The sequence below is a fragment of the Prunus dulcis genome, chromosome 2 (genome assembly GCF_902201215.1).
Source record: "Prunus dulcis chromosome 2, ALMONDv2, whole genome shotgun sequence".
Lineage (NCBI taxonomy): Eukaryota > Viridiplantae > Streptophyta > Magnoliopsida > Rosales > Rosaceae > Prunus > Prunus dulcis.
This window is the reverse complement of record NC_047651.1, coordinates 19,307,729-19,322,752: the sequence shown is the minus strand read 5'-3', so window position 1 is coordinate 19,322,752 and position 15,024 is coordinate 19,307,729. Positions and strand designations below refer to the sequence as shown.

The following is a 15,024-nucleotide window of genomic DNA, read 5'->3' as shown; positions in this document are numbered from 1 at the left end:
TGCTTTTTTATTTTTCTCCTTACAAGTTGAAAAGTGATCCCATGTTAAGTTCTCGTTGATTGGTTTAGGTTCAAGATTGATTAATTAAGTAGCTAGCTACTTTAATTAAGATGTGAATCTGATGCCCTTAAGCTCTGCTGCATGCTGCATGCACTAGACACTCAGAATAAATAAACAATCAAAGCATCGACAGATGCATGGAAGAGGGAATTTGGAGAATTCGATTCGATGCCCATTCAACTCAATCAGAGTACATACATGCAGATGCAGATAATTACAAAAATATGCCCATTCATGTTACAATATGTGAAGCAAGCCATACCTCCATTGTCATAGATGGACCTCACTTTATTATACATGCCCGATGTCATGGTCCTCCTTTCACTCCAAGAAACTACCATACCTCTCTGGTTGAATTATTTTTGCAATGTGTACGTGATTTGTAGAAAATCTCCTCCCGAAAAAAGAAGGCAAGCAGTATCTTTAAATGCGTTATCTAAAAACAAAAAATAATAGAACTACAAGTACTCCACCTTGATGTTGTTGTTGTTATATGAATTAAAAAAAATGCTCCACCATGAATATTAAATATTTAAAGAAATAAGTATTTTTAGAGAGTAAAGACAAATGTTACCTAATCAACTGCCTGGAACACACACGCATGCCATGTGGCAGTGCCAATAGTGAACACTCAAACCAAAATCAAAGCAAAATTGAAGATATGCAGAGCTCAAATTGATTAATTACTCTTACAGATTCAAAGGGAAATGAAGAACAAAAAAACTTGGGATGATCATAAGTACAATAAAAAGAAAAGGAAACATATTCAAGTGACATGAAAATTGAACAAGTTATCATATATCAACTTGACATGAAGGATTTCCAAGCAAAGGAACTTGACCCACAAACCCTCTCTTCAACCCAACCAAAACATCACACTTGACATAAACCCCATAATGCGCAGTCCTTATCGCACCGGCCTTCCACCGCAGCCTCCCCATCACCACCACCCTCAGCCCCACTACGCCGTACGCCTCGTCCACCGTCAGCCCGTTCACCACCTCCAACGACACCGGCACCGCCCTGCCGCCCAGCACCGGCGACACCGCCACCGTGCTCCGATGCTCGTGCACCAGCGACGGCAGGGCCACCTGTGGTGTGATCGCCTGGTTCTTGTACGACACGAAGGCGTAGAGGCGGTCGTAGTAGATGGACACGCGGCGGTTGGGGTTGTGGGTGACGAGGGTGAACTGCATGGTGGTGGAGATGAGGGGAGGGGAAGTGGCGTTGAGGTCGTAGACGGCGGCGCCGACGACGGTGAACTGGGGTTTGTGGGGGCGGTAGACGAGCCAGAGGGTGAGGGCGGTGACGCCGGCGAGGAGGAGTAAGATGGAGAGGCAGGTGCAGATGGATCTGTAGGGGCCGCTGGTGTAAATTGGAGCCATGTATCGTTTTTTTGTGGTGGGGTTTTTTTTATGATCTTCTTCTTCGGTCATTTTAGGGAGGTGGTGATGGGTTTTATCTGGAGAGTGCTCCTTTGTCATGGATGTGGCAAGTGCTGGAGAGAAAAAGTTGAAGGAGGAAGAATCTGTGTGACAATTGGAACAGAAAAGGTGATGGAAAAAGAAAGGGAGAGAGTTGGGTTTTGCTTTCTAGAGAACTATTCTCGGTCTTTTTCTAATTTGATTTGAAACCATGGGTGCTTTGTTACTACTTCTTGTGCCCTTTATATTATTCCTTCGGATAATCCCCATGTTTTATCACATAGTTTATGTTTTTCTTTTGAACTTAAATCCAATAATCTGGTCAACAAAAAATAGGTTAACTAGTTATTAAATGAATATTTTAGTGGTTTTATGGAACACATTATATTTCTCTATTTATTTAAACTACGAGAAAAATAATTTAAACTCGAGTGCAAAATAAAGAGCTCCTCAGCTCTAACTAACTTTAATTTCTTTTTCTCCCTTTTCTTGACTGATAATGGCAATAGCCAAGTTGCTTTGTGGTTAAGTATTAGCCTAAGCTCCCAAAAGCTTTTCAAAGAAACCAACTTCAAGTGAAAGTGGGAGATTTCAAAAGGCCGACCCACGCTTGGGACGGTCCTTTTTACAATTTTATTCCCTTTTTGTTTCCTTTGTTTCTAAACTAGAACAAAAATAAGCAAAGCGAATTCAACAAGAAGAGTAAGCTACTTAGCCATTTTAATTATCTCCACTTAATATATTTTTGTTTTTCATGTATAAAATTTGAGATGGGGAAAGCTTCTGTATCTCTCTAGAGGGGAAGCCTTAGCTTTAGCTTACGTACGTACTGCACTTTACCAACACAAGGATAAGTCCTGGAAGTTGTATGTATCTGCATGGAGACAGTAGGTGGCTCTGTTTTGCCATCGCCACATGCTTGCCTTTTGTTGGGTCCTGCCTCGTCATCCCGCGTGTTACATATTGCAGACACGTCACATGGGCCCCCATTTCATCTCCCATGCTAAGATCAAAAGTAAATGTTGACCTTTCTTGCATTTGTATCGATTAACTTAAGATTGAGCTCTTCCTTAAAACTAATGAAATTTTGATACTTGTCAAATTCAAACACCATTGACTAAGTATCAAAACAACATTGGTGGTAAAAACGAGCTACCAGGCCTTTTACTTAACTTAATTGGTTAAGTGGTTAGTGCTATACAGCCTTAAAAGCTCCTTTTTCTCTCATTATTTTTCTGGGAAAGGCATGGGGACAAGACTCAGAATCTTTCCCACAAATGTGGAGTGAAAAGTAGAGAAAGCAAGAGAGATGGAGAAAATATCCAACGGGCAAAACAACATTTTGATGCAAATTATTATACCATTCGACCAAAAATATATATATATATATATATATAAATATTATAGAGCATTAAACCTCTCTAACTACAATCACTTATATGAGGTGCATGCATTACAAAGCATACTATGTAGAGATAACAACCGATACTTAATTACAGCACACTACCTCTTTTCTCATCCCAAACTAAAACAAAAACCCAATGGCAATGATGCCAAAGAAACCTGCAAATTGTAGTCTTCAGCATTCACTGCATCATTCTGTGCTTCTTTATAAAAGCTTCAAGAATATAGAAGGAATCCTGCACCACACAAACCAAAGATTCTTCGCTTTAAACTAAACCCATGTTCAGTGGAAGGCGCCAGAACTCAGTGTTATAACTCAACAGCAGCATCTGCAGTTGGGGAATCAGTCTGCGCCCGATGCACGAACTGACCTTTCACCCTGGGCCGCTGCTCTGCCAGTAGTTTCCGACTTTGGTATCGGACCTGCATATAAACATGAGATGTTAAGGGAATGAAAACATCTTATGATGATATGAGTTATTGTGTGTGGTTTGGTATTAGCAACTCAAAAATTGGAGGTTTCCAAATCTAGGTTTATCAGAGCGGTTATTCAATCTAAAATGTAAAATTGAAGTATCCAAGTTGGTACTTGGTAGTGGTAGTAAGAAGCCTATTGTAGAACAATAATAATTGCAAATGCAGTTAAACCAAACTTTTCCATAAACATGGGTTGTGTCCAGCCTCAAATGCCAACAAGCGTCAAGAATGATTGCAAAATTTAAAGAAGATGATAATACCTTCTTCTCAAAGCATCGATCTTTCCGCTTCAGTCGGAACTTAGTCAGAGCTGCTTCCCTTTGGCTGGAACGAAGAGAATCAGCTCCTCCAAGTCCCTCATGAACATAGTGACCACTGCCATTCAAGCTCTCAGAAGCCACGGTAATCTCACTAGCCACAGCCAAGGCATCTCCATCATTGCTAGTACAATTGCTTCCATATGCGCCGCTACCAATATTATTGCCAACTGCATTGCCCAAACTACTACAAGCACTCTGCCCAGTAGCAGGAGAGCCAGGTCTAGATTCCTCCATGCGCTCCAGTTTGTTCTGTTTATGCACGGTTTGGTCAAAAGATTTATAGGTAGTTTTATCAGACAGGTGACAATCTTGTTCTGAGTGGTGAATTTCAGGATTTGAATGATTTGAAGTATTCACAGGGAAGGACTGTGCTCCATGGCAAACTGATTTGGTACTCCATGTCGGGGTTAAATCTGATTGTCTAACAAACAAGGATGGGAAAGAATGATCGTATCCAGCACAAATATTATCAGACCTTACCCCAATCATCCCAAGTTGAGGACCTGGCAAAGATATATCAGCTTGGGCAGTTTGACGAGATACCAAGGTAGACATTTCTTGGCTATCATGGGATTTACTTGCAACCTCTGATTTAGTACTGGGAAATGTTGGGAAAAGGGATTGCACTGTCTTGCTATTATTATACCTGCATGCACATTAATTTGATCAGAAAAATCAGTGATATAACCACTAGTTTGCATTTAAAATTTGAACAAGTTACAAGTTATTCAAATTTTGTTCTCTTTCTTAGGGAGGGTCATAGGATTCTATATTATTGTAAGCAACAAATACAGTTGGCTACTTGTTTTATTACTATTGAATTGATCATCCTTTCATTGTAAATGAGAGGTCAATTAATTTACGTCATTATTGCAACTCTCTGAAATCTCCGAAATCTCTACCATTAGCTTTACTGCTACCCAACAGCATTACCACTGTAATAGTCACTATTACTGATATATGATTTCTCACATCAAAATCACTATCATATATATATCTTCATTCACCAAATTGATAACTGCATTTCAGACAAATAAACAGGGAGCCAAAAGAAAAAACCACAAACACATGCTTTATTTTTCTTTCATCATCTCTCAAGTTTAACAACGGACAGGGAACAAAAGTACTCACCATGAAAAGGCAGAAGCATCAGAATGGTTCAGCAAAGGCCTTTCGTCACTCGCTTGCTTGTTTGAACTACCCAGACCACTTCTCAAAGAAAGTTCCAATTGTGGAGCACATCCCATGTGCTTTGTACCATCCTCTCTACTCTTAGGGTGTCCAACAGTGCACTTGGGTGGATTGTCAAAGGTGCCAATGAAGTCAATAGCTCCACTGGATGGTTCATCCAGTTCATAAGAGCAGCTGTGAGTTTCACTAGAGATGTTAGCATTTCCTTTGTAACTTTCTGGTAGGATACCTTCACCTTCAACCATTTTTATAGCAGAAGCATGGTCCTCTCTCAGTCTTATAGCAGTTGAGGTATGACCATTCAAAGGTGCATCATCTGATCCAAATGTACCCGAATTCTCTGCAACCAATGGCTTGTCAGATACCCCATGCTAAAAAATTACTGAAAGAAGAAAAAACTACAAACAAAAATAGAGAGGAAGCAAGAAGATATGGCGTACCTTTTGCTTCACTCTCATGCATAACAGATTCCTTCGCTAGCCTAGCGCACTCTTCAAGCCTTTCCATATCTGTATTGCTCAAATTAGAAGCACTCCCATACTTTAGTTGTGAAATATCCTGCATATTTTGCATGTATGCACTCTCAGCTCCCAAGAAAGGCGTTGTACAAGAACTCTGCACAAGAGGTAGACAAACATGCCGTTTGTATATGAAACTCCATGGAACCAACCTATTCTCGAAGTAGGAAATTTTCTCAAGCAACAACTGACCTCACATATGCATAATCCTGGATACATACTTCTAAAAAGTTATTATTTTTTAATTCAATTAGGCAAGTTAACATGGGAAAAAAACAATTGATACTTATTGACATATTATCTGAGATGTACTACATTTGACAATTGACACTTTCCTTATCCGAGATGTACTGAATTTGAGATGAGAAACTGGCATACGTTAGCAATAGAACATTTATGCGTACCCCTAAAAGCATGACATGTATCATGAAAGAGATTATAGAGATTCAAGCAGAATTAATGCCCTTGAACAAATGAGCGACGGCAAAATCGCTATATTAATTAAATATACTTACTTGTGCTTCACTTCCTTTCTCACTGAATTCCTTATTTCCTCGCATAGAAACTGCATAATCATTTGAATGTTTACTTGCTCCATTATTCTCAGAAGTGGCTTCAGCTTTATGCTGTGGAACAGTTGAGTTTTGAGGAGCTTGTGCACCAATCTGTTGATATAAAATATAAAGAAAGAAGAAGATATGTATCATTTAAACTGTAATAATCACTGCAGAAATTAAATAAAGATAAGCAATCCAATAAATTACTAAAAGGGCAAAGTGAAAAATGGAACATACAGTTTGCCTTCTCCAAACATGCTGCCAAAGGTTCCTCAACTCATTCCTCCTGACAGGCTTAATGAGATAGTCAGCTGCACCTTTTAGCATGCATTTCAAAACCGTGCTAATAGCATCCTGAGAGGACATCACTGCGCGGTCATCAGAAAAGGTTAGCTTCGCATACCATTTTCGGACCAACAACTATAAGTAAGAAAGAGAGGACATTAAAAGGACTGTTTCATAATCCATTTTCAGACCAACAACTATAGGGAAGAAAGAGCACATTGTTAGGTAAGAGTAACATACTTATCACAGGGATGTTCTTGCACATGTCATGCTCCATGATTAAAGTAAGGAGCGCAAATCCGGATATTGACGGTAGCTCTGCTTCAGTTAATATAAGATCTATCTTATGATGTTTCCCCTTTATGACCTCCCATGCCTTTAATCCATCACCAACAGCAACAACTGCTTAATCCAAACACACACAGACAGTATATTTCAGAAAGTGAAGATCCACACTTTCTACAAACATTTAAATGACTACAAACAACCACAATTATATCATTTCAACACCTTGATTGTCATAAAAAAAATTCACTAAATGAGAAAAAGAAGGAAACTTCATATCAAAATTAAGTCAAATCATCGCATTTTTCACAACCAAAAAACGGAAATTCAAATACAGAAAGAGGGAACAGAGCAATCAACCTCTGTAATTGCATTTTCGAAGTAGCGCAGATATGATCTGACGCGTCGAATCATCGGCTTCAACCAGAAGAACCCTGAGCACCATTTTCGGCAGATAGCTCCCCCAGCTCACCACCTCTGCAGAGCCACTACCACCACCACCACCACCACTCTCTTCTTCCTCCATGTTCATCTCGTTCTTCACAGTCTCCATATCCTCACTAACCACAACTTCACCCATTTTCATGAACTCTACCAAAAACCAAAAGCACACGGCTAAATCCTCACAATTTCACAGAGCTAAGCTAGAAAGCAAAAGTCAAAGTGAAATAGGGTTTAACACTTTCAAGTTGCAGAGAACAAAAAGATTCAAACTTTACCTCATCCTCTTCAGCTGAAGAAGAAGAAGAAGATGGTAGCCCAAAAAAAAAAAAAAAAATCTAAAAATCTTCCTTGAAATTCGCCAGAGAAGCTTCGGATTAATATTGTGGGAGGAAGGAGCTTTTGCTCACAGCCGCGAAAAACATGAGTAAATATCTTTTGCTTTGCTCTCGATGGCCCCGATCAAAAGGAGGGTCGTCATTGGTTTCTGGGTGGAGAGCTGACGTGGAGCGTTTTCGGCCACCGGTTTTGATTTATTCTCGCTTGTGCTGATCATCTACGGCGTGCGGGGTCCACACGGGACACATGTCTGAGAGCCTGGGGCTTCCCGGGCTGGATATTTTTTAGGAGCGTTGCCACGTCCGCTTTGCTCCACCACAAGTACTTGGGATCTCATGGTTGTGAAGGTCGACACGTGGTCGCTTCCGAGGCAATCGTGTCTCCGACCTTTGTGATCTATTTTTCCATGTCATTGCCCTGATGATTGATCCCCTATATCTTTGGCTAAAATGTTTTGGAATGTCGAAGTCGTTAATAAAATAAAATAATTAGAATATGAAAAGTAGTATTGAATATTAGAGTAAAATTATATTTGTTCTTTTGGTGTTTATATTGATAGAATTCTCTCAAATAAAACTCACTAATACTCAGATTTCACACTCTCTCTTTTTCCCTCTCACTCTTCCTTTCTTTCCTCTCTTCTCCGTTGGTGTGTTTTGCTAGCAATGGGAAGTCCATTTATAGGCAAATTGGATGGCTTCCAACATCATCATTAAGCTTTTTGAATATTATTTTCTTCTTTTTTTATGTGGACTCCACCACTTTCTTTACAACACTCTCCTTTGGAGACCACAATGTATGGAATATACATCGTTAAAAATCTTGCCAGTAAAACCCAGTATGACAAAAATTGGTCGAAGAGAAAAAGAGTACATAACCATGTGTAACTTAAAATTTTGTGTCTATTGACACGCGTGCAACACTGCCCATTAAAACATTGCCAGGAAAAACCCAATATGATAAAAACCTGGACGAAGGAAAAAGAGTACACGGTGTGAAGATTTTTATTGACAGCACACTCCCCCTGATCCTTGGCAAAATATATTTTAAGCCATACTGTTGATCATCTTTCTAAATGTCATAGTTGACACTGCTTCTGTGAGTCAATCTTGTAATATTGTTGGATGCTCCCCCAGATATCTTCTTGACTATCTTTCGAAAGGGAAGATCTTTCGAATTTAGTGAATGATGTAGCCATCAACAATTCATGTAGTTGAGTAAGCAAATATATTTTCAGTGAGCTATCTCTATATAAATCATACAAATTTCTAGAGTCCGCGAATCAAACAAAAACCTGGGCTATTTGTAAGTTCACTTGAAAAGAATATGCCCGTATATTATTTTATGCAGAGATGGCATCAAATATGTCTAACATCATCCCAAAGTGGTGGTGATGGAGCTGAGCTCTATCTGGAAAATACAATGTCTGATCCAGTATATTTCCCAAAAAATCATTTAAGTGCCCAACGGATAATCCACATAAAAATACTTCAATACTTTCTTAGTATAAGCAAGAATCTCGTTGGCATAATTCTCGATTTTCAGGCCGAGACAAATATTTCTTGAACTCTTCAGGAGTTTTAATCAATTATCAACTCTTCAGGAGTTTTAATGTATTGCAACCATATCATAATTAATGTACTCACTGAGGCAATTTATACATATTAATATTGAGTACAAAATTTGTGCTCGAGGCATATGTCCTTCAGAGGCTTGCTTCATGCGATTACAATCCTTCATGGATTTTATTTAAGGGATTACACTTCATGACACATTATATAGCCTTATATCCAGCTATTTGTTCTGCTTGTACATCTTTAGGGAATTACTTCTGGCGATATGCTCACTGCATTTAATAACCCTTAAAGATAACATGTTGGTCTCATTAATTGTGCAATAAGAAGGCACGGCTGCATCTGTAAATATAGAGAACCTCAACATTCCTTGTTTCTACCAACAACATTATGTCATATAAATTGAGTATATTCCTCTTTTATTCCAAACACCAAAGTATAACTTTTAAGGTTAACATCTTTTGGGGTTCGTACTATGGGTTTGGTTCACGTTCATTCTCATCTGTAATGGAATTGCCTTTTTTCATTTTTTGGCCAATAATGTTGTCGACATTTAATAATAGAACATGATTCTAATCAACACAGCCCATTGATGATTTGAGTAGCTACTCCAAAATCAAAAATTGTCATTCATCAATTTGTGATCCCATTATTCTCATGTGTATGCACATGCATTAATTATAGCATTTCTTTGCTTTCGGGTACCCAAGCCACTTCAGGGGCTTTTATTGTTTCTTTCTAGACTGACATCTCTTATGGGATGAATTATGTGAGAATGTGGATCTTAACCTCCAATTGAGCGTTATTTTATAGTAGGACGTGGATAATCTCTATTCAGAGAGTTGGAATATTTAGAACCCATATATCTGTCATGTTGCAAGCATGCCACAGATTAATACATGCATGTCAATTAATTGTCATTCTGGGACTTTAAATCATATAATTTGCTACGCATTAGGCATGCACCTTATTAATATTGACATGTTAATGGATTGTCCTTCCGGGACTTCAATCCATATCATTTGCTACGAAACAGGCGTGCATCATATTGATCACTGCTATACCTATGTTATGTTCTTATGAGACTTTAATCTATGCAGTGTATTATCAATGTAATCAACTTGCAATCTGTGAAATTTGCATTAATAATTCATGAATACATATCAGAATGATACAAGCCATTCTTCTGGAATGGTCATAATACAAGTCGTTCTTCTGGAACGATCTATAATGCAAGTCATTCTTCTGGAATGGTCCTTTGCATGCCGTTCTTCTGGAACGGCCTTATCTCCCCATTTGGTTACCTTTAAGGATGTCGTACAAAATATCAAAATAAGAGTACAAGCATGAAATAACACAAGTATTGCTTACATCCTTAGGTGGGAGAAACTTTGCTCAAATATCATTCAAGCTCGTATCGGCTCAGCAAATACAATGTAATGCTTGATGATCTAGTTATATCATGCAAGGGCAAAAATCACAATTCTTCTGTCTTTGTAAAAAAGAAAAAAAAAATCAGTGTTAGGTTCACTACATGGATTTATTCTTCAGATGTTCATTCTAAAGAAACAAAATCCCTTATTAATAGAGAGTTGTAAAAAGAAAGAAAAGATACAAAGAATTGTGATATTGATTGCAAGGTAGGTAAGAAATCAGGGAAGGAAACTAGTGAGATAACGGACAACAAACTCTCATTTCTCCTAGCCTAGAAGAACTTCAGGAGATTAGATCATGTGGTCATCCTTACAGTTCCCTGATCTAGCTAAAACGTGATCAGGGATAGTTTTGCTTCCTAAATGGATGATTAGAGATAGTCTCGCTTCTCAAGCACATCGAGTGCTCATTGATAAGGAAAACAAGGGGATATTGCATCACTAGATATGGAGAAAACTGGATGTATTATGCAAAGAAGATTTCGTTAGTAACATATTTATACACAAATTAGAGGAATAGGTAGATCTAATGAATTTCAAATTAACCACAGAAATTTGTGAGGTTCTCGAGATTTCTTTGAAAAAGTAACTCCGTGAAATCCTAAAAGCAAGATCAGTTTTGACGAAAATAGTCCTTGAAACCCTTAAAGTGCTGACAGATATTAATGGAGGCAGCGTGAAGTTTTGGAATCTGGACAAGAAAAAGAGAATATGCGGATCCGAGAAAATATTAGGATCCAGGAAATAGTGCCACATTATCATCTATAGATATTGCCTCTGCAAGGCCTGATTGGAGAAACTGCGTTTCAACTCAACTTCCTTCCATTTTTTGAAAATTTAGCTTTTCTAAGACTTTCCTCGAAACCCTTTTAAAATGTCTTCCTCTTCTTCTCCCTCAAAGCATCTCGATTTAAATGTTGCTCCCAAAACAACTCGTAACGCCAAAGTCTGGCGTCCATCCTTTGTATCCCCAAATCGTCATCTCACGGTTAATGATTCTGTGATGATGAATGATACGACTACTGTCATAGAAGCTAGGAATTTCCTTACTCCTATGGATGAAATATTATTAACAGGAAGGTCTGACGAAGAGGCTATTGATGACTCAATGGCTTTTAGCATTCAGAGTGCTGCTTCTGTTTCTAACATGGCTAATCGTTTATGTGCCAGAGCAAACGAGATTCAGGAGTTGAATACTAAAAATTGGTCTCTTCAGAGAAAGCTTCATGAGTCTCAACAAGAGGTTGAGAAACTTAAAGAGGAAAATAAGGCCTTGTTGAAACTGGTGAGTTCATACTTCATTGATATGTGGACAAGGCTTGACATGCTGTAGATTTCCAATGAAAAGATTCTGGGAGACCACGAGAGGCTCATGGCTAAGCTTAAGAGGTGTCGTTTTTTTCCTTAAGAGGCTTCCGGAACATAATGGAATTTTTATAGATTTTACAGAGCCTGCTCCTTCCTTGCAGATGAAAAGAATCTATCTATTGTATGCTCCTTTCCAGTTATAATAATTGGGTAAATACTTAAACCTGTACATGTTGTTTTTACGTCTTTTCAAAACGACGGTTTGGAACTTTGAGCCTTATAGGTTCAAATAACCACATCAAATCTCTCAAATTACATATTTCAATGCATGTGAGTCCGGAACTTCAAGCTCGGGTTAAACACGACTTGAAACTTTATTTGCCTTTTTCAAATGGGCATGAAATATAAATTGAGTAAAAGCCATGATAATATTGCAATATAGTAGTGAAGAGCATTAACTACTATATACCCAAAACTTCAGGTTCAGGATCTCTCATACATTTGGATCCATGGGCTTCCAGCTCAAATCATATAATATAACAAAATATGTGGGGAGCCTCAATTCATCATTTGAGGTTTATTTTGATATTATCCATTTCACGGTGTATTCTTAACAACCAGAGTTCGCAATATATATTTCTTCCTTGAGGTGTCGATTGTAAAAACATCAAACTTTATTAAATTCATCATTTTCTTATGCCAAAGAAATATGTGGTGTACCACAATTTGCAATAATACCTCATGGGTTGTCCATTTAACTACTGAAACTTCAGGTTCTCAATATTGCCAGATTTTGAACTTCATGCCAAAATTGCATATTTTCATGGCATGAACATTTTTATAATTTCTCATACATATTTCGGGACTTCAGATCCTTACATAATTGTTCATGTTTTGAGGAGCTTCTGACTTCTCATTTAATTGCTCATCCATGAGTTTAAGGAACTGCATGTTTCCTTTTGTATATAGTGACGGTTTACCCAAAATGGTTAATATTTATGTGTATGCCACTATTCATGTATACAGTACTATTCATCATGTCATGAATACGTGTCTATTCATGCGTATAGTACATTTGCCAATATAATTACTATTCATGTGTACAACACTATTAACCAATACGGTACTGTTAGATTATCAAGGAACTCTAAGTCCTTATTTACATGTCAAGGATCAAGTATCTTCAGGTCCGATCTCTTGTTTACAAATACCACTGCCAGCTCTCATATCATTATCATCATCATCAAGGATCTTCAGGTCATGATGTAGTTGTATGATGAGGATCAAGAAACTTATGGTCATGATCTCTGTATGTTGTAAAACTCATCATTTCACATAATTAATTCATAAAATAAATTGCTATAAATTGTTTGTAAATAAATTGCTAGTATGGATGATAAACCCCCACCATGCTTTAAATAAAGGTAAAATGTGCCGTAAAATAAATTCATAAATTAAATTGATTCATGTATGGACGTTAAACCAGTAGCATACTTTAAATAATAAAGTAAATGTGCGATAAAGTAAACGTGCTGGTATGGCCACTAATTCTATTCCATACTTTTAAATAAAAAATAAAGGACGTTGTGTGTACGATAAACCCTCATCACACTTTTAAATAAATATTATCGTATGGGTAACAAATTTACACCATATAGTAAATAAAATAAATGCTAAAGGCAATTGTGTGGACGATAAACCCACTTCACACTTTTAAATAAATACTATTGTATGTGTAATAAACCTACACCATACAGTAAATAAAGTAAATGCGGTGATAAAACCACCACCCCATATATATGAAGTATATAACATATTATATATTGTAGACAATATAACTGCGACACTATTCAAGATATAATAAGATAGGTTTTAAGATCACACCATCATTTTTATTACGATAATATGTGTTACAGTGCGATGGGCAATGAAAATTACACCACCATAAAATAACAGGATGAGGTATAAAACCGCACTATTTGAAATTAGAGTATGAAAAAATAAATTAAACAAACATGGATGAAACAACATAAAAATTGTGAAAATACAAAAAAGAAAGTTTGCATGTCATCGTAGTAGTAAAGTGAGATGAGACATAAGACAGAGAGGAGACAGAGAAATAACCACATAGTGTTGAGCTGGGAAAATTTAGAAGTAAAGAGGAGAGACTATCGTGCTGATAATGTGTTATAAAAATAAAATAATCAGAGTATGAAAAGTACCACTGAATATTGGGAGTAGAATTCTCTCGGACAGAACTCACTAAAACTCAGATTTCACACTCTCTCTTCTTTCCTCTCACTTTTCCTTTCTTCTCTTCCTTTCCTCTTTTCTCCGTTGGTGTATTTTGCTAAGCATTGTGAAGCCTATTTATAGGCAAATTGGATGGCTTCCAACATCATCATTAAGCTTTTTGAATATTATTTCTTTTTTTATTTATGTGGACTCCACCATTTTCTTTACAACAGAAGGCACTGAAAAGCTCATTACTATGTGGTTTCTTATACATGAAGTTGTATACAAAAAAAAAAAAAAAAAAAAAGGTACATCACTAATGAGGGTCTTAATTCGAGTTCAATTGCGCCCAATAAATTGGCAAGCCCAAATACCAGATGAACCAACGGTTTACATTCAAATTGATGAACCAACGGCCTACATATACTATAATTGATAATACATTACATAATTGAAAATATGTGGAAATACATGTAGTATATGTGAAAAATATGTCGTTAGTTGTATGTCGTACATATAATATTTCTCATATAATTACAAGTATTAAGGAAAATAAAAGTATTTTTCAAAAGTAAGTACGATGTACATGACACACGAATTTACTAAAATTAGTTTATTACTAGACTAAAAAAAAACCTTGTGAATTATTCAAATTATAATTATTAATAAATATCATTTAGTACTAACAGTCCCGATCTCTTGGACCACAGGAGTCCAAGAGATTGTGGTCACCCACCGTTGGATATTAATCAAATGGTTCAAAATGATATATATAAATGCAATATGACATAAATGATTATTACCCGATTCAAGTCATAAATGAGTGAACCGTTGAATTTACATCCAACGGTGAGTGACCATAAATCTCTTGGACCACAGGAGTCCAAGAGATTGTGGTCACCCACAGTTGGATATTAATCCTATGGTTCAAAATGATATACATAAATGCAATATGACATAAATGATTATTACCCGATTCAAGTCATAAATGAGTGAACCGTTGAATTTACATCCAACGGTGAGTGACCATAAATCTATTGGACTACAGGGGTCCAAGAGATCAGGACTGTTAGCAAGCGATATTGGGGGAGGTCCTCCTAGGTATTAATACTTAAAGATGTGAAAAAAATGTAACACGTTACAAATAGGAGTGGGATTTTACACCTTCGTCAC

General features: G+C 37.2%; 2 protein-coding genes across 5 annotated transcripts; both read right to left on the bottom strand.

The window, feature by feature from the left end:
• Positions 1-710: 710 nt before the first annotated feature.
• Positions 711-1,691, bottom strand: LOC117619246 (NDR1/HIN1-like protein 12). The gene has a single exon (XM_034349158.1). It carries the CDS (start codon positions 1,542-1,544, stop codon positions 855-857), a length of 690 nt encoding a protein of 229 aa, XP_034205049.1. The 5' UTR covers positions 1,545-1,691; the 3' UTR covers positions 711-854.
• Positions 1,692-2,803: 1,112 nt separating this feature from the next.
• LOC117619148 (two-component response regulator-like APRR9) lies at positions 2,804-7,448 on the bottom strand. 4 transcript variants are annotated; one of them, XM_034349021.1, is made up of 9 exons: positions 6,882-7,448; positions 6,477-6,638; positions 6,189-6,319; positions 5,910-6,059; positions 5,317-5,491; positions 4,817-5,216; positions 4,166-4,331; positions 3,626-3,934; positions 2,804-3,311 (listed from the first exon to the last, which is right to left on the bottom strand). In XM_034349021.1, the coding sequence occupies exons 1-9, from the start codon at positions 7,105-7,107 to the stop codon at positions 3,198-3,200; spliced, it is 1,833 nt and encodes a 610-aa protein (XP_034204912.1). In that variant the 5' UTR covers positions 7,108-7,448; the 3' UTR covers positions 2,804-3,197. The 4 variants fall into 4 exon arrangements, with proteins under 4 accessions (XP_034204912.1, XP_034204911.1, XP_034204910.1 ...); XM_034349020.1 differs by having other exon boundaries at positions 3,626-4,331; positions 6,882-7,112; positions 7,241-7,447; XM_034349019.1 differs by having other exon boundaries at positions 3,626-4,331; positions 6,882-7,447.
• Positions 7,449-15,024: the final 7,576 nt, after the last annotated feature.